The 26,775-nt window shown below is 31.3% G+C and overlaps 2 protein-coding genes across 3 annotated transcripts in view; one reads left to right on the plus strand and one right to left on the minus strand.

Moving 5' to 3' along the window:
- The window catches only part of LOC126887102 (protein FAM76A), a 116,281-nt gene that overhangs the window by 59,768 nt on the left and 29,738 nt on the right, over window positions 1-26,775 (plus strand). The window contains exon 6 of one of the 2 annotated variants that reach the window (XM_050654439.1): window positions 2,452-2,683. The exons of the other annotated variant lie outside the window; for it this stretch is intronic. The gene's annotated coding sequence lies outside the window, so the exon portion shown is untranslated. Of the gene's footprint in view, window positions 1-2,451; window positions 2,684-26,775 lie in introns of those variants that run through there. 2 annotated transcript variants of the gene reach the window in all.
- The window catches only part of LOC126887103 (pyridoxal kinase), a 58,450-nt gene continuing 34,350 nt past the window's right edge, over window positions 2,676-26,775 (minus strand). Inside the window, exons 5-6 of the mRNA XM_050654441.1 lie at window positions 22,385-22,573; window positions 2,676-12,606 (exon numbers count right to left, since the gene is read on the minus strand). Of these exons, the coding sequence (XP_050510398.1) occupies window positions 12,506-12,606; window positions 22,385-22,573 (290 nt within the window). The 3' untranslated portion in view covers window positions 2,676-12,505. The remainder of the gene's footprint in view (window positions 12,607-22,384; window positions 22,574-26,775) is intronic.

Consider the following 26,775-nt stretch of genomic DNA (forward strand, 5'->3'; position numbering starts at 1 on the left):
TGCATTCGCAACAAAAAATAAAAGAATTAAGTAAATATTGTCAATTCTTCTTCTTAATGTGCCATGCCTGTTTTCAACCGTTTACTATCGTCATGTTATACAGGGTGTCCCCGAAAATAGTGCGTTCCTTAAAGGTATAGGTAGAAGGTACCATGTAGAGCAAAAAAGTCTTATAACATTTTTTTCTAAATTCAACCGTTTTTCCAAAAAACCAAAATATATTTTGGTGTGCAAATTGAAATCTGACAACTATGTATACAAAAATCTAAACATAGACAATCACAATTCAAAAATAGTTGCAGCATTAGCCTTTAGTATTTACATTAAACCCTGTCTTCATCCTAAACAAACAAACAAATGCTGTTATTTTCAAAAATGGGGTGGCATAATTATTTTGCAAGTGTAACTGTCTGACATACATTTTTATGGTGTCAATAACCTAGATCACTTACAGTTCTTGTACAGTGATGCCAAATTTTTAAATTTTATGAAAATAAAAGTTCGCTTATATGGCGAACAATGTAATTTTTTTTGTAAACGGTTAACTTTAGAAAAAAATGTTATAAGATTTTTTTGTTCTACATTGTCAATCTAACTTCTCAGATATCTAAAGTGTTCCACTCTGTTCAGGCTTTTGTTATCTAGTTTTGGTACCGAGTATAAATTTTTGCTAGCGCCATCCTTTGAGTTTTTTGCGTTGTTTAAGCCCTGCTCATTACATTGTTTACTGCGTTTAATAGAGTTTGAAGGTCTAGACTCCCTACCATTATGCCGGTATCATCTGCGTATCTGATGTTATTTTATGTATATTTTAATATCTTCGTTGCTATTGTTAAACTTTATTACAAACACCGATTCAGAGTAGGCATTAAACAACATCGGTGACATAACAGACCCCTGTTTGACGCCATGCTTAATTGGTACTTTTACTGAAATCTCCTGATCTACCGGAATTCAAGCGTTCTGATTGTAGTAAAGATTTTTGAGCAATCTGATGTTACTCGATGGAACTAAACTTGCCACTTATCAGATTAAAGTTCGCTGTTAGCTTAGTATGTTAATGTTTTAAAGTATTCTATTCATAACGATTTCCAATGAAGAAATAGAAGTGTTAAGTATAAAGTTTTTGAAATAAAATTGGTTTATTCACAGAAAATATAGTAGTTCTAAATTCGGTAACAATAAATGTATTTTTATGAAATTTTAGTAACGGCTGATTGCTAAACACGAAAAATACTATATTATTCACTGTAGATTTAATTTTGTCCACAAATAGATCTTTTATTACTACACCATTTTTTTTTTCGTTCAAAGTGTATAGTTAATGGATGTCCATTTGTTAAACATCATTTTGTCAACTTCATCATCATCGTTCCTTTATACCTCTTATACACTTAAGTTCAGGGTTCTTTACCCGTGCGTCATCATTTAAAGCATACGAAATAAGTCGGAAATTCACTCCACGCAACAGCAAGTGACAGAAAATGCCCACTGTTCCGATCACGGGTTATAGTATAAAATTTGACGTTATCAAATAAATAGAATGTCAAATGTAAGTTTTGCATTTAAAGTAGCTTAATAAATTATTTAATATCATTCGTGATTAATTAACAATTTATAACAAAAATATAATAAAATAGTTTTCTTGTCATTTGATTCATTTTGTGAATTAACTATGTGAATGAGGTTAGCTTTGTATGTTATAAAAATGAATGGCAAACTTGTGTGATATAAAAAAACTTCAAAATGCAAAAATTCGACATAAAAACAGCAAAAAATTCAAAAGACTGACAGCCACAAAAGTAAACAAACCAGAAACGTCACAAATTGGACTTAAAATCCTGAAAACATCCCCACCGGTCTTTTTTGTACCCATCTCTTTTCGATATACTGAGTTTAGAGCGTTCATAAAAATAACATGTGTTTATACCTAATAACAGGCGGTAGCTGGTTTGTATTAAGTTTCATGCGTGGAGGAGAATGATGCTAGATAAAAAGTGTGTGTTTTATCTCGCCAGGTATTAATGACGCACGGGTAAAGAATCGTGGACTCAACTGTATTTATAATCGTTTCAGCTTCGTTTTGCAAAAATGTTTGGTTTGTTATATGCTCTGTAGAATTCGAAATTATACCATGTACACCAGAATTTCTCTAAGTTCGTTAATATATTTTTTTATTTTATTGAAATTTCGGTCATAGCCCTTTGAAGCACTGTGAATTTAGTAGCGTAGTATCTTTATAGTAGTAGTTTCTTTAATAAAAAAAAAGTTCTCTATCTTTGACTGAAGAATATATCGTGAAAATTTTAAATTTTGTTCTCAACGTATATCGTTTAAGATTGTGATATAAAAAAATAGATGAAATCGATTCATAATTTCAAATTTTACGGGTGTTTCTTTAGATTTAGCTATTATCTTAAAGGAAAGATAAAATTTAGTTTTATTTTCCAGAATGTACTTCTTGATGGGAGTGACAAATTAAACTAGAACTTTTGGTATGTAACATTGTTTTCATATACTTGTAACATAATAAACCAAAAAAGTTTTTGATGCCCAACCATCTTATGGAACATTCTTTTACCTATAATTTATTTATTTTGACAAAACTATTTTTGTAAATCAATTGTGTCTATTTTAGTTTTTGTAATGTAAGGTGTTAATAAATAAAAACCAAATAAAAATACTATTGTTTTATTAGATTTATACAACATCGATCAATTGAGCAAAACTGGCTTATTTTGCCCAATTTAAGGCTTTTCGGAAGACATTGTTATACATAAAAAACATTTAAATAACGAAAAATATATAAAAACAGTTAAAAAACATATTGTAAACAATTTAACAAATTGGTAGTTAACAAGTAAAATTTAACCAACGATAATTCAATAAAAATACTAAAAACAGTAATGCCCTTGTATCCGCGCTGCTACGGTGATAGTAAAAATGTAAAGTACATATTAATTTTTCGGTATATTTGGACAATATTTCACCAAAATTGTTCACGGCAGCTCTATAATCAATATTTAAGAACACTCAATGGCAAGATATGGGCATCAATATGGATGCAGAAAATCTGAGGTTTGCAGAAGATGATATATTTATTAATCGCAGACAACTTACAAGACATACATAGTTTCTATGATACATTCGCTTAAAACTTTGTCTGGGAGATCAAGATTAACAATAAACTTTGAGAAAACTAAGCTAAACGACACATCTCGTAATGAGTGGAAATATAAATATTGACAATAACACCATACAACAAACAGAGACTCACGAATATCTGGGACACGAGATCATAATAAGCAGAGACGATCAACCACATGAAATACGGAGGCGAATAGGCCCAACATGGGCAGCACTTAGCAAATGGGCAAATTAAGCCATATAAAAAGTTCAATTCTCATGTGCCTTAAGCGAAAGGTTTATAACAAAGGTATGCGACCAAAAAATTGTTTAAAATTTAATAAGTGATTTTCATTATGTTTTCAACACTGATGCCGGGAAAAATAGTGAAAAAATTCCATCACGTACAGTTATTTCACAAAATGATAATAAAGAGTTATTAGGAGAAAGTGATTTTCATACTGTTTTCAACGCTGATTTCGGGAAAAATAGTGAAAACATTCTATCAAATACAGTTATTTCACAAAAATAAAGAGTAATTATGAGAAAGTAGCAATATTTTGTACAATACTACGATCCTGGCACAACCGATCCCCATTCCATTCTTACAATTTGAGCTGAAGGATTTAGTAAGAGATCTAGGCTTTCTAAAGAATCTGCAGAAGTTTTAGGATCTAGAATAAAAAATAAACATATGCTGGTTCCGGATACATCTTTCTCTTGGTATCGATGTACGGAAAGGGAATTTGTATCTTTTTTCTCCCAAGATGACCTGGTGTTAAGCAAACTCTGCTGCTCAGACCACAAATGTACACTGTGGTGATTTAAAAGTTATTTCAATGCTGCTTGGTCAACAAAGTGGCTATACAAAGTTCCCTTGCTTTCTCTATGAATGGGACAGTAGAGACAGAAAGCAACACTACATAAAAAATATTGGGCCCTGAGAGAAAGCTACAAGTAGGAGTTAAAAATGTTGAGAGGAAAAGCTTTGTGGATCCCAAAAAGGTCATACTTCCACCACTTCACATTAAGTTAGGGCTGATTAAACAATTTTTCAAGGCACTGAATAAAGAAGGGGAGTGTTTCAGATATCTTTGTGGACAGTATCCTGGTTTATCCACGGCAAAACTAAAGGAAGAAATCTTTGTCGGACTGGACATAGAAAACTATTGAGAGATCCCAACTTTGTGAACAAAATGAAAAGGCGACTTGGACATCTTTTAAATTAGGTGTTACCGATTTCCTCGGTAACAAAAAAGATCCAAACTACAATACAATCGTCGCAGACATGATCGACAACTTTAAGAAGTAACATGAGCATTATAAGCTTTACTTTCTCCACTCACATCTTGAGTACTTCCCGGCAAACATTGGTGATGCCAGTGAAAAGCAGGGCGAAAGATTTCACCGAGACATCAAAGAAATGGAAAGAAGATACCAAGGAAGATGAAACGTCAGCATGATAGCAGACTACTGCTGGGTGATGAAAAGAGATGACCCTCAACGAGTCCAAAGCCGGAAAAGCAGTAAAAGAAGCTTCGACAGAAAGCGTTAGCGTTACTATAAGGACTTTTGAGCTTAAAAAATAAATGTAAGTGTACCGGCAATGTAGATTAGAACATGACTAATAAATAAAATAAATTTTATAACGTTGGAAAGAGGTGACAAATTGCTTACATTTTGTTATTATACCCAAATATACCCCCTAATTTGTGAGAAAACCTGACGTGATAGACAAAAATGGTTTACATTTTTGAAATCAGCGCTGAAAAGTACATCAAAGTCAGTTATCAAATTTCAAACAACTTTAAAAAAATATTTTTTGCAGGCCTGTGTAATCAATGTGTTTTCCCGTACAAACCTATGGAGCAGAGACTTTTAACACTAACGCAAAAATCCGCGAATAAACTCGGACACAACGAGCCATGGAACGTGAGCTTTCGAGACCACACAAATCAGGCAAAGATCAGGAGTTCAAGACGTCATCGAAAGAATCACGACGCTTAAGTGGAACTGGATAGGGCACTTAGCTAGAACACAAGATGGACGGTGCACAAGACGAATCATGGAATGGAGGCCCAGAAACCATAAAAGAAGCCAAGGACGACCAACGACATAAAAAGAGTAGCGGGGAAACTGACTACAAGCAGCCCAGTGTAGAGAACACCGGAAATAACTGAGGAAGGCCTATGTCCAGTAGTGGACGCGATTGGCTGATTGATGATATTTTGAAACAATAGAGCTTTCTTGTTTCGTAAACTATATCATCTACCAATACCAAAATTCAGATGAGTAAGAAATTACCTATTTCCAAGAAATAAAATTATTTCGACAATAATATAGATACCAAAAATTGTTATTATCCTAATCATAATTTCAAATTAATTATTACTTGCATTTTATTATTCAGGTAATCACAAAGATTTCTATCATACACAGGCTCAGAAGTACTTATACGATAAGAACAAAGTGGATTGCGAAAAAGGCGCTGATGCAATGATAATATATTTATACACAAACAAGTCATTCCAAGCCATTCAACACTCGATGCTTTTGGGCATGGAATCATATGTGTTCATTAACCCGCTCCATGGAGAGTTAGAGCCTCCTCTAACGCGTCCACGTCACGGGGGGTTAACACCTTTCACTTCAGTAGACCAGAGTGGACGGGTGACAAAGACACAACGGCATACGGCGAAGAAGAATACCTTCAGAAGGTGGAAGTGGCATCCCAGACTTTACATCCGCTACAAACTTAGCAGCGTCTGATCCAGAATGGCCGGCTGAACTTAGCAACATCACAAAGTGGGAATTTAGCCGGCAGGCTATAGCATTCTGGCAAACAACAAAAGAACATACAAGAAACAGGATGAAAAAAGCTACAATGGAGGGAGTCCCATCGCATACAAGGGATGAAATTTAAATTTTTTCAACCAACGTCGAACAGAAACAAAGAGCGAAATTGTTAACACTTGAAATATCCAACAAGAATAGTCCAACAATAATCCAACTAACGACAAAAAAGTGAAAGAAGAATTTAAGAGGATGAACCTTGACATTTGGTATATTTGAGTTAGCTCAAATGTATGTTATCAAATTATTACGACGTCATGTTACCAAAATGTCAAGGTAAACTTCAACCACAACCATGGTATTATTAAATCTGTCAAAGCCTCACACGCGTCAAGATTTGGAAATGATTATGATGTTTCCTAATATTGACGTCGTGCAATAACAACTTACATTAAAGGGACGTTGGATGTACTGAAACTAGAGACAGCCTGCTGGAAAAATTTTTGCATACTGCACAGTAATATAAATAATTAATTTTTAAAAATATAGAAAATAATTGCCAATGGTTACAGCTAGACCATTATCATAATTGTTATCTTGTTAGTATCATTTGTTTGGATCCAGTGAGGCCTGAGAATATGGTTGTCCCGTGTGGGGTAGATCTAGACACGCCCAAAAAGTTACCACGGCATTAAATGAAATTCATTTATGTATAGTAACTACCGGCTGTATGAAATCTACCCCTCTATCAATACTGTAGCGGGCAGATGGATTCGCATCGCCGTTGATGCGTCTCGCAATATGTCGAGAAGTTCAGGTAAACTTTCGATGCGGCCGGCTTAAACCAAGGAAAAGTTTTATGAGAAACGTCAGCGTCGAATCACCCCCGAACTGTTCATCCTACACCCAGAACTACCCAATGGAATGAACCTGGCGGACACTCAACCGCATACGCATTGACATTGCCCCTGTAAAACAGAACCTCATTAAATGGGGTATAAACACAGATAACGACGCATTTTGTGAATTTGGGCAAAAACAGAATGTGGAGCACCTGAGAGTATGCAGACTTTGCTCATCTCAGTACAGCCTCGATGACTTATGACTCGCAAATACAAAGATTGTAGACTTAGTCCGACCCTAGGCAGAAATATTGTAATCGTATCCAGACTTGAAAACTTAAAGTAAGTTGTACATAATCACAATACTGTGCAATGTACTACGTTGTAAGATTCCATTCTTATACCGGGTGGTGAATTGGAAAACAGGCCATAGGAAACTCGATGTAAAATTCTAAACTGTTCAATTCCTGCTTCCCTAATTATTTTACATCAAAAGACATTAGAAACTATTTGTAGAGGATTGAAATCTGTATTGAAAAGAACTGTTAAAATTGTTCTACGAATTGAACATATTCCAAAATTTTGTAAAAATGTAATACATTTTTCAGTTTTTCAGCCCAAAATTAGGCCACACACAGTGCAATAATGTGTCACGATGAAGTTATTATTTTCACATTTTTGAACTGTCAATATTTTTATTTTATCATTTATTGTTTAAAAACAATACAGTTGATAAGATACCCTCAGTTGCGGAGAAAGTATTAATAATGAAGATTTTTTATTCAGTCAATGGTGTGAGCACTGTCAGTTAAATAGTAACGTGTGGCCTAACTTTTACACATATACCTAAGTACTGTGCAAATGTATTATATTTTTCAAAATTTTGGAATGCATTTAAATCGTAGAACAATTTTAACTTTTGATTTTAATACAGATTTCAATCCTCTACAAATATTTTCTCATGACTTGATGTAAAATAATTAGGGAAGCAGGAATTCAACAGTTTAGAATTTTACATCGAGTTTCCTATGGCCTGTTTTACGATTCACCGCCCGGTATAATTTATATATCTATGCAATATGTCATTAGAAATTATATTTTTGTGTATCAACGCAATTTGCTTAGTGTTCGTTCATCTCCACAGTTTCACATGACCGTGGTGATGCACAGAACGTAGTACTTGCGGATACAGGAGCATTACCTACTATATTACATAAAAACATTTTCACTTAGTAATTACTAATCCTTGCCTTAGAAAATTCCTAATTTTATTATAAAATTTACATAATGAAGTTAGCCTCAAATTTGGAAATTTCATTTGCCATGAGTAATTACTAAAAATTATTAACTATTTACCTAAATTAACATTTGGAATGACAAGATAACTTTTTTAATAGTTACTTTTCCATACTAGTTAACCAGACTGATCCGCCAGATTAGGTTAGGTTATAAATTATCAGAATATTTAGACAATTTAAAAACTTCTGAAAAAGAATCATGTGAGATCTAATTTATCTTTATAACAAAAAATTGTTTACATTAAACCCAACAAATTTCCTAATGAACGATTTAGTCCGGCGTCATATGCAAGTTGCAATTTTCTTACAAAACTTCAAAAAACACATGAAAGCTCGTAAAATACGTTTTTTTTTCTACGACCGTTTAATAACATAGTCATTATTCACTATTTTTGAATAGATAATAACCCCATTACTTTATCCGTGAGTAATAGTTAATTACTCAGGGGTCATTACTCACGAGTTTAATTAATCAAGTGATGCATGCCTGTGACAATATATTAAAGTCGAAAAACACTCATTACATTTTACATTACATGAGCTGGCGTGCTATTGCGTTGCAATCTTTAAATTTGATCTTCTAAGGGTCGGTTTTTCAGTGCTGGGTTAACCTGTTGAATTTTAGGTCACCGAAATATTTATGGTAAATCAGTTTTTCAGTACTAGGTTAGCGCGTAAACCCGTTTAATTTTAACCGATACTCGTTAGATGGGTTAACCCTGTAGTTTGTGGTTACGCTTGCGCATAGGTGCGGTGAATGCATCAGAGTCATATAATTATATGTTTATCCACGAGGAAAAATTTTTTCCTGTAGTTGGCTGTATACCATTTATTACAAAAAACCATGAAATCCTTTATAAAAGGTATAATATGTATTTGTAATCCCTATACAGGGCTACATCATAAAACAAACAGAACTAGTTTTCAATCGGTTGACCGATCATCATCAGTGTTTCCTAAAATGTGTATAACCTGATAAAATGATGCAAAGTATTTAAAATTTTGACTATGATTTTGAAAAGTTACAGGTTATACTCACTTGAATCAAACATGCTAACCACCATGGTTAGCTTTGGTGGTTAGCATGTTTGATTCAAGTGAGTATAACCTATAACTTTTTAAAATCCTAGTCAAAATTTTAAATGCTTTGCATCATTTTATCAGGTTATACACATTTTAGAAAACACTGATCATGATTGGTCAACAGATTGAAAACTAGTTTTGTTTGTTTTATGATGTAGCCCTGTATAGGGATTTTAACAAATATACCTTTTATAAAGGATTTCATGGTTTTTTATATGTTTATGTTCAGAGTATTGCCTGACAAAAGAGGTTAATTATTTTTTTATCGTGGGGGTCATTCTATCTCGTTATTATTAAATGTTATGAAATGATTTGTCTGCTAATTCTCGAATTGCACATGCGCAAGTAAAATTGCTGCAGCCAACAGAAGAAAAAAAAGCATTTAGCTAACCAAGATTTTTTTTAACCTGGTTTAAAGCACTAAAAAACGCTAGAAGGGTTAAAATATTGAGGTTAGCTAACCAAAATTTTAACATCTCACTGAAAAACTGGACCTAACAGAGATACATCAAAATAATATTTATCTGTATACGAATAATTCTCACGGTCGAGACACTTAACACTTATTCTAACAATATTATACGCCTCCTAATTGTACGCAACCAATTCTTCAGCTTAATGAAGTACATACATATATAAAACCGGAAAAATCCCTCAGGAATGGTTGGTGTCCACCTTTGTAACAATACCAAAAACAATATATGCCAAATATTGGTGGGACTATAGGACATTTTCACTAATAAGCCATACCCTCAAAATATTTTTAAAGGTGATTCATTCATGGAAAATTATACAGAAACCTAGAAGATGATATGGATAATACCCAATTTGGGTTCGGCAAAGGACTTGGAACAAGAGAGGCATTGTTTGCGTTTAATGTCCTCTCTCAAAGATGCTTAGATATGAACCTGCATATTTATCCCTGTTTCAACGACTTCGAAAAAGCGTTCGACAGGGTCCCACATGAAAAACTAATAGAATTATTGAAAAACAGAGATATAGACAGACAAGATTTACGAATTATCATCAATCTGTATTGGAATCAAAAGGCCAATATGTATAAAGATAGAAAAACAAGAATCGGAGAATATTGATATAAAGAGAGGAGTAAGACAGGGTTGTGTTCTTTCTGTTCTGTTTAACGTGTACAGTGAAGCCATATTTCAGGAAGCGATAGCGGAGCTAAGTGATGGAATCTCTATAAACGGAAGAATAGTAAATAACATAAGATTCGCTGATGACCCCGTTATAATGGCAGACACCCTGGAGTCGCTACAAGAATTGGTAAATAGAATTAATGATTATTGCATTCGATACGGACTAAAAATAAACAAGAAAAAAACTAAATTTATGATTGTCTCAAAAACAAAACATGGAAATGAAAGGTTAATGATAGAGCACACCCAAATAGAAAAAGTAAAGACATACAAATATCTGGGAACCTGGATTGATGATAAAAATGACCAAAGCAAAGAAATCAAAGTCCGAATTGAAACTGCAAGGCAAGCATTTATAAAAATGAAGACACTGCTTACAAACAAAGACCTTCAGTTGCCTCTCAGATTGAGGGCTCTAAGATGCTACATATTTTCTATATTACTATACGGAATGGAAGCTTGGACATTGAAGAGCCAACATATAAGAAAAATAGAAGCGTTCGAAATGTGGTGTTACAGAAGAATATTGAAAATTCAGTGGTTCAAAGGATTACCAATGTTGAAGTGCTACGACGTTTAAATAAGGAATTAGAAATTATGAACAGTATAAAAACTAGAAAACTGGAATATTTGGGTCACATTACCAGAGGAGAAAAATATGAGTGGCTGAGAATTATTATGCAAGGAAGGATCCAAGGAAGAAGAAGCATAGGAAGAAGCATCTCCTGGCTGAGGAACCTTAGAGAATGGTTTAACTGTAGTTCATTACAACTGTTCAGAGCAGCAGCCAACAAAGTGACCATAGCCATTATGATATCCAACCTCCTATAGGACAGGGAACTTTAAGAAGAATTCTTCAGCTGTGTACTATTGGCGAATTACATTTGTTTTTGTAAATTTTAATTTTAATCGAGAGTAGTTGATAATTTAATTTTTCTAGTAATAAAAATAGAAGGTCGTAGAAAAAATATAGCATAGTATTCTACTCGCATGTAATGGCTATTACTCACTCTGATGAATTAATGATGGCTATTACTCGCAAACTTCATCATCGTGAGTAATAGCCAACCTTACATGCTCGTTGAATAATATACTATTATTTAATTGTATTCAAATAAAATCATAATTTTCAGTGGTTCTCCGAGTTTGACTCCGCGTTGAATAGTTTTGGTTTCTAGAAAAACCATTGTTTTAACGACTTTTTGGCAAGGTCACTCTTACCATTGTCACGTCAGATCAGTTTTGCTTCTTCTTGATGTTCTTGGAGAACTGATTTCTAGGTCGCTGTACGCTTGATTGGTGATTTTTCAAAGGAACTAGTAACCAGAATTAAAATTGTAGGTAAACTCATAAATGAAAATAAAACAATTTTTTTTGCAATAGAACTTTGAGTTTTGACATAAAAATGCGCATGCTTAGAAGTTACATATTTATCTCACAATATCCTCATACAGTATAGACGAAGCCACTCTCACTAAATTTGTGATGAGAAAAGTGGAAGTTTCGAGATCTAGCTTTACAGAAGAATCGTGAGAATATCTTAAGAAGACAGAGTCACGAATGATTAAGTCTTGCGAAGACTTTCAAAAGAAACAGAACTGAATAATGAAATGAAGATACGAAAACTACAATACCTTGACCAAGTGATGAGAGGAATAAAATACCAGCTTCTGCAGAATATCATGCAGACAAGGATTTTAAGAAAGCGTAGCGTTGGAAGGCAACGAGTGTCATGGTTGTGCAATCTCAGGGTGTCGCTAAATTGCTCGTTTAATCAGCTCTTTAGAGTGTAAACAGAATAAAAAAAATCATCATGATCTTGCATGTAGAAAATATAGTGTTTTTCCTACTTTTCGAAATAATTTTTAAATAACGCTGTAATAACTGATAATACTGGTACATGTTGACCAGCACTATACTTTAAAAATATTGTTGAAATAAAACATGTGTTAAGAGCTTTTATGTGTCAATATTAGTTCGGGTGGAAATATTAATAAATCCCGCAAATTTCAATTTATGTGTATGTTTGCTTCGTTTCTAAACTTTTTAACTTCGTAATAAACGTGACAAAAATACAATAATCGAATTATGCCGTAAATTGTTTGCTACATTAACTAAACTAAACTAAAATTACCAAAAAAATAACAACAAAAAAATTTACATAAAAAGTTAACCTTTTAATACTATTTGGTTTGTCTTTAAGACATTATAAGACTCTTGTGGCTTTGAAGTTTACAATTGGTTCTTCAATATCACGTTTGCTTTGCAATAGCTTTAACTCCGTATTAAATGCTGTTAGTGGTTTACCTGAAATATAAATGGTATAATAAATAAATAAGGATATACAATTATTCGTTCTAAATTCTTCCACATTATCGATCAACTAATTTTATATCAGCACAGCTTTTTCGTTAAAATTACATATACAGTGATGAGCGCTCTAATACCCGGCAAAATAACGCAAAAGATGGAAAAGATATTAAGTTGTGAGATGAAAAGAAATGAAACTTCAAATGTGGGAAATTTAGCTATAAAAACCAAAAATTTACATTCTGTTTATTGTTTCCCACCTTTAGACATATCGGACGAGTTTGGCAACTGCCACTGTGACAGTGACACTTTTAGTTGACATACTCGTCTGATACGTCTAAAGTTGGGAAACAATAAATAGAATGTAAATTAATAGGTTTGCTAGTTTCATTTCTGTTTATCTCACAACTTCATATGTTTTCCATCTTTCTTTTGCGTTATGTTGCCGGATATTAGAGTGCTCATCACTGTATATCGATTACTATGAATATCTGATACAGACTGTTTAGTTTTTGATTAAAAATAAAACACTGAAGGAAGCGCTAAAATCGGCAACATTGCTGAATACTATACTAATTGTATTTTAATTAAAACGGGATAATAGCCGAAGGTTGGCTGTATACCATCTAGTTAAATAAAATTAACATGAAGTAAAACTCCCTAGTGTAGTTGGTATATTTAATAAAAATTCTAAAAAAAGTCTTTAAAAATCCAAACGGATTACGTTCAAAACGTTTTCGGACTTATCAGTCCATCATCAGTGAACCTAAAAGTAAGTAATCTCACTTAGTAAAAATTGAAAAAGGGTGAAATTTTGAATGTTAAAAAATTGAAAAGTGTGGTTAGATTACTTACTCTCTGTCCTTGCTAAATAGCCACAATGCCAAACACTGGTCAAGATGTATGTTCTAACTACATGATGCTCTACTCCATTATTTAAGAGATTTTTTATGAATAGGTCTACATTGAACTACGGTTAGTCTGTCAATGATTTAGAAGGAAGTTGAAATACTTCAAATGTCAGTGACATTGACATCCAGGAAAGGGAATTTTTAAGGTATTAACCAAGGTCAAGATCCAATGTGGTTATGGAAATTTAAGTTTAAGACTGCATTGGAATTTTTAATTTTTAATATTAGAATTTAAATTTACTATTTTTAAAATATTACAACCATTACTATAAATTTGACTATAAAATTAAATTTGATCGAAATTATTGTCATAATATGGCAATGAAAACAAAATGTAAGATTGAATTAGTGGTTAATGAAAGTTAAAAAAATTTTGTATATAGCCTTGGGGGTGAAAATTAAAACGTTGAAGTGATACAGAAGTTGTTGAGTGTGTATAGAAAGATAAATTTGTTAACTGTAATGTTGGTTGTATAAATCTAGTATGATATTGATTCTGTATGAACTTAACTATTTGGAAAAATTGGTGAGAATTGAGGTAACTGATATAAGATTGTGAGGTGAAAAAATATAAATAATTACCGGAATATGAAAATGTGTTAGTTATAGTCAAAAATATACGAAAAATTATAAAATTATGCATAGAAAAGAAAATTGAATTATTTGAATTTTTAAATTAAATCGAAGTTGATAAAATATATAAATGAACAAAAGATTCAAAAGAAGTGTGTCAGCCGAATGCACAAGACGCAAACTGTATTTGGAAAATAATTAAAAGGTAAAAAAATTCCAACACAGTCTTAAACTTAAATTTCCGTAACCACATTGGATCTTGACCTTGGTTAATACCTTAAAAATTCCCTTTCCCGGATGTCAATGTCACTGACATTTGAAGTATTTCAACTTCCTTCTAAATCGTTGACAGACTAACCGTAGTTCAATGTAGACCTATTCATAAAAAATCTCTTAAATGGAGTACAGCATCATGTACCTAGTAATAATCCGTTGGCATCCAATGTAAGCCAAATTATTTAACAAATTTCACCATGTAGTTAGAACACACATCTTGACCAGTGTTTGGCATTGTGGCTATTTAGCAAGGAGAGAGAGTAAGTAATCTAACCACACTTTTCAATTTTTTAACATTCAAAATTTCACCCTTTTTCAATTTTTACTAAGTGAGATTACTTACTTTTAGGTTCACTGATGATGGACTGATAAGTCCGAAAACGTTTTGAACGTAATCCGTTTGGATTTTTAAAGAATTTTTTAGAATTTTTATTAAATATACCAACTACACTAGGGAGTTTTACTTCATGTTAATTGTATTTTAATTGTTAAAGATGTTCAAAATTTATCTAATTTACAATTTTTCTCTTTAATCAATTATTAGTTTTTATTGCATAGATAGTATATAAATTATTGTAATCGCTGACTACATAGTTAGTGAAAAAATAATCCTATTAATTAAATTAATGCATAATTTAAGCGATTATCAGTAACGATTGTTCAAGAATATTCAAAAACTAAACGAAATAGCCATCTCTATTTTGCTGGTGAAATTGATGTTTAAGTCTCCTGCATAGCTTAGCGCGCAGTGTTACCATTTATAGGATGTATATCTAATTTAAATATAAACACTCCGTATGTTCTCGACCTCGCCTAGATATCGTAGAACTATTCACATGGTTTTTCCTCTTACTTTGGGACACCATTATTAGACACCATACATAATAGGAAGCGTAAGTCATTTCACGTAGCAGTTGACTGTACTGTGGGTGATCAAAATATTTATAATAAACTAACACATTAAACACTAAAATGTGCACGAGTTGTGCCCTAAACTTCACAACACTGACATAAAATGGCGTCTGATTCACGTATCGCAAAGCCAACAGTATTGCCAGGCTTATTGTAATTTCATGTAAAGTGTTCCAACATGATAAAATGGAAACCAATGATATACCACATTATTGGTGGATCTTTCATATTGAAATCTACAAAAATATAGGAGACTACCATGAAGATATGAACAGTGATTTTTTGGAGAATTTTCATCAGATGATAGAGTTGTTACCAAAAGGTTCAGTAGTTGTAATTATGGATAAGGCTAATTATCATTCCCGTCAAATTGAACGTCTGCGAAATACTTCTTGGAAGAAACACAATATCGTTAAGTGGCTAACAAAGAGATCTGTAAAAATTGAATTGTTACAAATTGTAAAATTAAATAAGCCTCCAGTACGTTGTGCAGTAAATGAACTTGCAAAAACACATGGCATTGATGTTGTGCGTCTTCCTCCCTACCACAGCTAAATCCTGTTGAACTTAAATATAGCTGGACATAAATACATTTAAATTAAAAATGTACAAGCATTTTTAGAGAGTTGCCTATTACATGAGGTCAAGGAAAATTGGCAAAGGGCGATTGAACATGTATTAAAAAAAGAAGAAAACGCATGGAATTTTGACAAAATTGTCGATGTTGATAATACAATGTCACCAGTACTAATATTAGTTAATGACTCGTTATGTGAAGATAGTGATTCATAGACTGTCATGTTTCCTAATGTTGGCGAGTAGACTGAATTGTGAAAGTACAGCTAAAATAATAATTAGTTAGGTTAGGTTTTCAATCTCCGTTATATGCTTGAATCATATATACTATATAGAATATATAATCATATTATATATTATATACAGGGTGCGCCAAACCTCTGGTTTTCTTTGATTACGGCTAAACTATGAGATATACAAGAAAATATTTATAACAAAACTAATGTGTATCAAAGAGGTCTATAATTTAAAATTATTTTCAATTATACAGGGTGAGTCAGAACGACGGTATGAACCAAAGTTTTATTTTTTTAAATGGAACACCCTATATATTAAATCATTTTTGAATATATTATTTAAAAATATGAAAAATTTGTATAAGGTCCTATAGGCCTAAAGTTAATAATTTTCGAATTATTTACATTTTTATTGAGAAAAATGGTAATATTTATAGGGTTGTGGATTATGTTTCCAAGGAAATAAAAATTTAGGTGATAGGTCAAAGTTTTTAAAATATAGTGTTATTTTTAAATAATTTAATATTTTTTTACGTTTAGCCATAAAATATACAGTGTCATCACTATTTGCAAATACAAAATTTTCTCATTTTTTTTAAATGGGACACCCTGTATATTAGTTTTGCGTTTTGTAGTAAATGTTACAACCTTTCTTTTGGTATGAGGTAGTATGTACCTAGCATGTTTCGTTTTGTAGATATTTAAAAAAAACTATAGATTTTACGTTTTTGCGGATTTTTTATTTAAAAATTTTTTTGCAAAAAAAATAATTATAATCTGGTTTTAGAAAAATACACTAAAATATAAAATATGAAAATAAAAACGTAATTAAAGATTAAAATAAATCGTATGCTAGTACAATTCAATTGAATTTAATAACTTTAAATTATTTTACAAAAAATATTTTACCATATTAATGAATGCATAAATTAGTTACTAAATTAAATAAACAACCAAATTTTAAATCAACCGTAGTAATTCTTCTACCGCAGCAACTTTCCTGTACCAAATTAATTGTTAGTTATATTGTATTTACGAGTAAGATCAGTTAATAACTTTTTAATTTACCTACATCTTGAGAACGTATAAAGTATGCTTTGAAACAAATGAACGTTATGGAAGTATATTAAGAAGTAAATAGTATCTATGTACCTACTCGTGTCACAAAAGCTGGTAATAATTTCTAATGGTTTCGCCCAAAACAAATGTTATATCCAAAAATTTTTCGGTTAAAAAATTAAAATTTAAAATATCAAAAATTGTTACAAAAATTTCAACTACTAAAGTATTACCAGCTTTTGTGACACCAGTAAATACTATTTATATTAATAAATAATTTGGCTGATACATTTAACATTCAGCTGTTTTAAAGCATACTTTATAATAATTTTTATATTCTCAAGATGATGATGTATGTAGGTAAATTTAAAAGGTAAATTAAAAGTTTAACTAAATACAATTTAACTAACAATTAATTTGGTACAGGAAAGTTGCTGTAGTAGAAAAATTACTACGGTTGATTAAAATTTGGTTGTTTATTTAATTTAGTAACTAATTTATGCATTCATTAAAATGGTAAAATATTTTTTGTAAAATAATTTAAAGTTATTAAATTCAATTGAATTGTACTAGCATACGATTTATTTTAATCTTTAATTACGGTTTTATTTTCATATTTTATATTTTAGTGTATGTTTCTAAAACCAGATTATAATTATTTTTTTTGCAAAAAAATTTTTAAATAAAAAATCCGCAAAAACGTAAAATCTATAGTTTTTTTTAAATATCTACAAAACGAAACATGCTAGGTACATACAACCTCACACCAAAAGAAAGGTTGTAATATTTACTACAAAATGCAAAACTAATATACAGGGTGTCCCATTTAAAAAAAAATGAGAAAATTTTGTATTTGCAAATAGTGATCACACTGTATATTTTATGGCTAAAAGTAAAAAATATTAAATTATTTAAAAATAACACTATATTTTAAAAATTTTGACCTATTACTTAAATTTTTATTTCTTTGGTAACATAATCCACAACCCTATAAATATTACCATTTTTTTCAATAAAAATGTAAATATTTCAAAAATTATTAACTTTAGGCCTATAAGACCTTATACAAATTTTTCATATTTTTAAATAATATATTCAAAAATGATTTAATATACAGGGTGTTCCATTTAAAAAAATACAACTTTAGTTCATACCGTCGTTCTGACTCACCCTGTATAATCAAAAATAATTTTAGAATATAGACCTCTTTGCTACACATTAGTTTTGTTATAAACATTTTTTTGTATATCTCATAGTTTAGCCGTAATCAAAGAAAACCAGAGGTTTGGCGCACCCTGTATAATATACCTAATACTGTTATTTTTCTCTGTCGCATACTTTTAGATTGCAGTGCACAGTCTAGGCATTATATGTCTGTATCATGTATATGTTACCGGCCAAACCCGATTTCAGGACACACTAGTTTGGCCCAGGCCAAACTAGTTTATCCTGATATAAATACACACACTTCAGGCCAAACTAGTTTGGTCTAGGCCAAACTAGTTTATCCTGATATACTTTTATATGCGGGGAATTCGCAAATCACGTCCCAACAGGGATGACAAAAAAAATTATACATCGATATATTGTATCATATGATATTGTCCTTTTCATGATCATTTTTCAGTGCGTAACAAATGATAGGAAAAAGGGTAAGTCCGTGATAATACACATTTATGATATTTATTCTAACATAACATTTTAGTTAAATCTGACAGTTGTCACATTTTATTTTCAATTTGGAATAAAAACAAATCAAATGTGTTTCTTGCATTTATAAAATGGTATTTTCTTTGATTTGTATAGTCTTATAAATTATACAGATTATATTTGTAATATTATTATCTAATTAAAAAAAAATATTTTTTTATTATGGCGCCATCGATCGACAACTAGAATAACTAGAATAAATGTTATAAATGTCACCGACGAAATGTAATCACCGACGTGCCTTTTTTTCTGTCACATACAATTTAATGCGTTAGAAAGAAATCGAAAAACTGTGACGCACTGAAAGATGATCATGAGAAAAAGAATACATAGAATGAAGATATTGATACATGCTATAAATCAATATATTCTTGTGTAATTAAATAATATAAAAAATAATAAATAAAAGGATGAAGTTTTCTCCAAAAATTAAAAGAAAGGATACAATTACGAATAGAATCGAGTACAAATTAATATTGTTTTCACCAATTTTGAAAAAATGTGAAAACGTTGAATTATCCACGTCCGTCTGTCCGTCCGTCCGACCGTCTGTCTGTCTGTCCGTGAACTCAACTCCTCCGTCATTATACCAGGTAGAATGACATATGAGGTGTCAAATGAAAGCTTGTAATCCAAGAATGGTACTAAAGGTGAGAAATTTGACCTAGGCTGTCTGTCCGTCCGACCGCGAATATAACTCAATATTATTGTTTGTTTGTTACGAATAATTATAATTTTAATAAAAATGATTATTTTTCCAAGTACAAAGTATTTTATTCAATTTATTATTTATATTAAGCCGTACTAGTTCGCTGAATTACTTTCTTCTTCTTGGCTTTTCCCATTATGAGTTTGCCGTTTTCGTCTTCCACATCACTCTATTCTCCCAGTCGCCATCTCTGAGGTCTCTTTATATCACAGCATTTCCTATGTGAGTTTTCCATCTCACAGCAGGTCTTTCTCTCCGTCTTCCTCCCCGCGGGTCCCAGTCCAGTAATCTTTTCGGCCACCTGTACTCCGGAATTCTTTGTACATGCCCGTACCAGTTCACCATTTCAGGGCTCTACTTTTACTACCACAACTTTTTTGTAATTGCGCATTCTACTTCTATTTTTTTTTTCATATTTCCTCTGTTCTTATTCTATCCTACCTGGTAATTTGTAGACACCTTCTTATAAACTCCAATTCAACTGTTCGTATTTTATTTCGTATTATTGTTGTCACTGGCCATTCTTCCGCTCTTGCAGGGTAATATTCAGCACTATGCCCTGAAAAAATCTTTTTTTTTTCTTTAGTTAGAGTGTTCTTCCATATCACATCATGGAGTGCTCTCGTGGCTTGTTTTCCCCGTACTATTATCATTTCTTTATCTTTCATACAAGTGCCATCTCGGTTTATCATTTACCCTAAATACTTAAAAGTCTTACAACTCTTAATAGTGTCTTCTAAACTTACGTTTAAATCAGCAACCAATCAGTAATTAATTATGTACTTTCGACTAGATTAAATTGGTTTAGACTAGGCTAAGCTAGTTTATCCTGATATAAAAACATACATTCAGGATAAACTAGTTTGGCCTGAAATGCGCGTCTTTATATCAGGATAAACTAGTTTGGCCTGAAGTGTGTGTATTTATATCAGGATAAACTAGTTTGGCCTAGGACAAACTAGTTTGGCCTACACGCGATAGGACAAACTAGTTTGGCCTAGGCCAAACTAGTTTGTCCTGAAATCGGCTTTGGCCGGTAATATTATAATCTTTTCATCTAATCTTTTTTGAAAACGATTTCTGGAGTGGAAATCTAAACGTCAAATAAAAATAATGTAATTTTCTATTTTTTTTATCGCCAACCGTCACTAAAGTCATTCATTATTGTACTCATTTGCCGCCATTTGCGGCAGTAAAGTAACACTTTATTGTACTGAAAGAAGAATTTTACTTTACCAGCCGCGATTATTAATCAAATTAACCGAGACTGAATGTAAGTGGTCGATGGCAGTAATCGATTATTTATTTGAGTGACCTTAAAATTTATTTACTTTAATTATTAAAAATATTGTACAGAATTTACGTTATTATTAATTAAATTAATTAAATAAAATTCTGTAGTATTTTGCAATTATACTTATAAAACATAAATCAAAACTTTACAGATTTAGTAATTAGGTATTCAATATTGATACTTAACAACTATCGATTAAACATCGAAATCGGCCGTCATGCAAGCAAGAGCCTTCTGTCATTACTGTCATACGAAATTTTTATTTTGTGTAAAAGTAAAAGAATTCTTAAATCTTTAAGTTTCGTATTAATGCGAATATAGTATGAAATGGTGTTTTTGTTAATTCGATTATATATAGGACGGTCATAGATATGTAGGTACTGATAATTTGTTAGCAAATATATGTATTTATTTAGATTTTCTACTATTCATCACGGCAAATCAACTTCGCTGCGGCAGGCTACACGCTACACTTCATAAACAATGACGTAACTATTAACGGTATTTTTAATGTTTGGTATTTTACTTTAAGTGTTAAAATTGATATATTATTTAAATATAAATACAGTGGAACCTCGATAACTCGGATTAATCGGGACCGCGACCGATCCGGGTTATCGAAAATCCGAGATAGCCGGAGAATATGGTAAAAATTAATAAAATACGGTATACTTACAGATAAACTCCGTTAGAATTGAAATAACATGAAATATATTTATAAATATGCACAGTACCTACTCATTAAAATTACTAAAAAAAGCACCAAACCCAAACGTAAGCAAATGGAAGCGAACAATACAAGACACACAATACTAAAGACCATTGTTTATAAAAGAATTTTTAAATAGTCTTTCCTAAACAATGCTGACAGTTTGAAATAAAAAGGAATAGATACTACAGACAGGTGGCTGTTGTTTCTGCGGCGTGTGCTATGAGTCAATTTTAATATCGTATAGTTCAAATTACACACATAAGTACACATTATCTCTCAAATATTATATTACATACATTTTTATTGTTGAAAGGTTTGTCTGATAATTAACTATTTTGATTAGAAATAAGCCACAATTAAATTGAAAAATACAAAATATTGAAAATCAAAATGTTTATCTGATGAAAATCGGTCCGGGTTAGCCGGACTTCCGGGTTATCGGGGGCCGACTTATCGGGGTTCCACTGTACGATAAAACTGTTTAAAATATATTTATTTCGTTGAAATCATGACAATAGAAGTATAACTTCTGTGCGTACAAAGTACACACACTCTTTTTTCATTAGAAGGATGTAATTAAGAAGTAAGTGTTAAGTAAGTGTTAATGTTTTTTATGATTGGCGATAAAATTTTGTATGCACCACGTCAGTAAAGACTCTTGATCGAACTCGTCTGTTATTCGCCTTGCTCGCTACGCTCGCTCGGCTCATAATATCAGACTCGTTTGATAAAGAGTCACTTTACTGACTTGGTACATAAATAACTATTATCTACTTAGAAAAATTATGACAAAAATTTATATTTTACCTTGTGTAGCGTCCAGAGTTCTTCTTAAAACGGCATGCAAGGATGCTATCGTATTTTCTAAGGATTGCTTCAGATTACTATTGCTAATGTGCATCCAAGATAGTATAAGAGCTGCGAATAAATCTCCCGAACCCGTAAAAGTAATTGGTAATTTTGGAATTTCTAAACAATACTTTTCTTTATTTTCTCCTAAAACATTTAAAATTATTAAAATATTGAATGGGTTGCATGTGTGAGTCCATACTAAGTAATAGGCCCGGATCCCGCGTACCAAAAAAAGTTTATTAATAGCAAGCTGAAAATTTGTTAATAGCTTAACGGTGTCTAGTCGGACAAAGTTTGATGTACGGAGTACAAAGTTTGAAAACGTCCCATGTATTTTGTCGGACAGAACTTTCAATTGGTTTGTTACCCTTTCATAAAACTCTCATGCAAAAATCAGACTGCTATTGTTACCACCAACATAATTCTTGTCATTTTACATGTTCTACAACATATCTGTCGGACAAACATTTTTTCATATACAGTAAGGTCTCTTTTTATGCGGATTTTTTAATGCGATTTTGAAGTTGTGCGGTTTGTATTTCATACAAAAATTTATATTATTAACAACTAGTATAATTAATTATTCCCATCCAGATGTCAGTAATCTGAGGATTTGCAATTCGGGTATACACTTGTTACATGATGTAGCATGTAGCTATTACATCAATCTGAGTTTCGCATTGAAAGTTAAATAGACCAATCAAGTTAGTAAAAAATAAGCCGTTTTTCGACATAATTGAAAAGACGAGGTTTGACAGTTGAAATGTGTAGTATGAGATATTACAAAAAGGCTACCATCTTGGGATTCATCAATTTTTTAGTGGAACATTTTTTAAATAAACAATCAAAACGTCAAACTTAGTTTTTGCTCATAACTTAAAAACTTGTTTATTTAGAAATTTGACGTCCACAGGTAACTTTTTGAGAAAAAAAAAGATACATCGAATGAGATACACCAAATTAAAATCGTTTAATAAACAAAAAAAGTTATTGCAAAACGGACGACAAAATCACTGTTTTTGAATATTGTTAATAACAATTTTATTGTTTATTAAAATATGTTTAAATATACCTAAACTTGAGGGCATTATGGTGTTTGAATGGTGTGCAAAAAATGGTCCAGATCTGTTAAATAGTTTTTGCAAAATTTAATTTGTTTATAAATTTTTTTGGAAAACGAGCTAAGTTTTGAGGCTGGTCCAGTTAATATGGCTGAATGTATCTCAATAATCAGGGACTCATTTCCTTCGTTAAGATGTATACTAATACCCTATGAAAAAAAAAGTAAAAAAAATTACATGTACGTACACAAAATTATTTGTTAATTATTAGCAGTTTTTAAGCTTATAAACAATTACGATAATTTCGTAGAAATTAGATCAAATTAAATGGCGCTAAAAAATACTGAAAGCTGGTTAAAATACACAACTTCTAAAAAAAATTTTTAGGTCCTACGACCCTTGGGGTCTGAGATAGCCCCTTTTTTGAAAAAATCACTGTTACGTTAATTAACAACACTAAGATCTGAAATTAACCAATCTTTTATAAGAAAAGTCAGTTTTTAACAAAGTTTTTTGCAAGAAAAAATGTTAAAAATTGTTTAAACAGTATTGTTATAAAGAAAGAGTATTTTGCGTTCCGACTAAAGTAAAAAAAAATGATGGGCGCAGCCGAATGAGAATAAATTCGCGGACTAGCATTCGCTATCACTAGACCGTTGCAGCCCATTTTTAACATTGAGAGTATACCGGATTTGAAGCTTAATATTATATTTATATATTTTGGTAGAAACTTGAATTTTATGAATATTACTACGTTGCACATTTATTTAGTAAAATTATATTTTAAATAAATAAATTTAAAAAATAATAATAAAAAGGCCACAAAGTCAAAATATGCAACAGAAAAAAAGTTACGCGACCTTATAGACGAGTGGTACGTGGTACTCCCCCAAAAAAAAACGCTCATTTCTCGAGATATCAACCACGGTGTGGTGAATGGCTAATTTTGGTCTTACTTTATACTTTTTATGGTGCTGAAAACGAAAATGAGTTTTATTTTGAATTTTAGATGGGGAAACATTGTCAAAATCGCAATTTTACCATAAAAATAAAAAAAAATGAAATCACGTTTTTCTTAAAATTAAAAGTTACACCACTTTTTTTCTATAAAACATTTTGTTCTCTGTACTCTAGATTTTAACTTAAAATTAATTAAACAGCTAAATTTCAAATTTTGTTACTCAACTTTTGCGATTAAACTTTGCAATTCAAGAATCTGCACCTTTTACTTCAAACAATTTATAACTTTCTTTATGGCAAGACAGAAATATTGAAGCAGGTCCCATTGTCTTCAGAAAGGTGAGAAATATATACTATAAAAATATCAGAAAAAAATATTACAATGGAACAGAGTTGTAGCAAATTAAACTCAAAAAAACGTGATTGTTTTATTTTTAGGGTAAAGTTGCGATTTTGATAATGTTCCCCCACGTAAAATTCAAAACAACCCTAATTTTAGTTTTGAGCACCATCAAAAATATAAAGTATGACCAAAATTAGTATCAGTATCTCGAGAAATAAGCTTTTTTTGGGGTGTGCCGCTCGTCTATAAAGTCACATAACATTTTTCCTATTGCATATTTTAAATTAAATTTTTTTTGGAAAACTTCTTCATAAATTATATTTTATTTCTGTGTTAATTAAAATTATAAACTAAAAAGTTTGTCACTCAACTTTTTTAAGTAAACATGAAACTAACGAAATCTGACGACAAAATGTTTAAAAATTAACAACTTCTCTTTTAACGTGTTGAGTCATTTTGGACAAATCTCATTGTTATCTAAATGCTTCAAAGATAACACAGTAAAATTTTCAAAAGGAAATATTTACAGCGACCAAAAATACAGTGAGTTAAAATTGAAAAATCATCAAAATTGATTTTTCGCATTTTTTCATAAAATTTGATTTTTGAACATGTTCCACTAATTCTAGAAAAAAATTAACTCCATATTCGGATTCAGAGACCTCGAAAACATAAGGAATGACGAAAATTTGTCATTCACCTTAAAGTGGATTTTTGTGGTCGGGATAACGTAATTTTAATAGTTGCTGCCGCATGCCGGTCGCCAAACGCGCCCACTATTCAGTCAGTCGACTACGCCCGCTATTTTTTACTTTAGTCGGAACGCAAAATACTCTGTGTTTATAACACTCCTATTTAAACAATTTTTAACATTTTTTCTTACTAAAAACTTTGTTAAAAACTTTGAATTTTCTTATAAAAGATTGGTTAATTTCAGCTCTTAGTGTTGTTAATTAATGTAACAGTGATTTTTTCAAAAAAAGGGGCTATCTCAGACCCCAAGGGTCGTAGGACCTAAAAATTTTTTTTGAAAGTTGTGTATTTTAACCAGCTTTCCGTATATTTTATTGCCATTTAATTTGATCTAATTTCTACGAAATTATTGTAATTGTTTATAAGCTTAAAAACTGCTATTTATTAACAAATAATTTTGTGTACGTATATGTAATTTTTTTTTCATAAGCTGTTAGTATACATCTTAACGAAGGAAATGAGCCCGGATTATTGAGATACATTCAGCCATATTAACTGGAGCAGCCTCAGAAATTAGCTCGTTTTTCAAAAAATTTTATAAACAAATTCAATTTTACGAAAACTATTTAACAGATCTGGACCATTTTTTGCACACCATTCAAACACCATAGTGCCCTCAATTTTGGGTATATTAAAACGTATTTTAACAAACAATAAAATTGTTATTAACTATATTCAAAAACTGATTTTGTCATCCGTTTTGCAATAACTTTTTTGTTTATTAACCGATTTTTATTTAGCGTATCTCATTCGATGTATCTTTTTTTCTGAGAAAGTTACCTGTGGACGTCAAATTTCTAAATAAACAAGTTTTTAAGTTATGAGTAAAAAACTAAGTTTGACGTTTTGATTGTTTATTTAAAAAATGTTCCACTAAAAAATTGATGAATCCAAAGATGGTAGTCTTTTTGTAATATCTCATACTACACATTTCAACTGTCAAACCTCGTCTTTTCCGTTATGTCTAGTAAAAACCTAACTTGATTGGCCTAAAAAGGTATAACCTGTAAAATTGTTTTGAAATTAAATTTAAATGTTTAAGTCTTTAAGAGTTTAAATGTTGCTGATTTCAAGTAGCAGTAAGTATAATAAACAGCACGTTTTGATTTCTGGGTTGAAACATTTAGTTAAGTGTCGTAAAGTTTTATGTTCCATAAGAAGAGGTTTTTGCAATCTCAATATCGTTAGTCTGCGTTAATTTCTTCTTTAAGATTTTATTTGGCCCAATG

The sequence above is a fragment of the Diabrotica virgifera genome, chromosome 6 (genome assembly GCF_917563875.1).
Source record: "Diabrotica virgifera virgifera chromosome 6, PGI_DIABVI_V3a".
NCBI lineage: Eukaryota > Metazoa > Arthropoda > Insecta > Coleoptera > Chrysomelidae > Diabrotica > Diabrotica virgifera.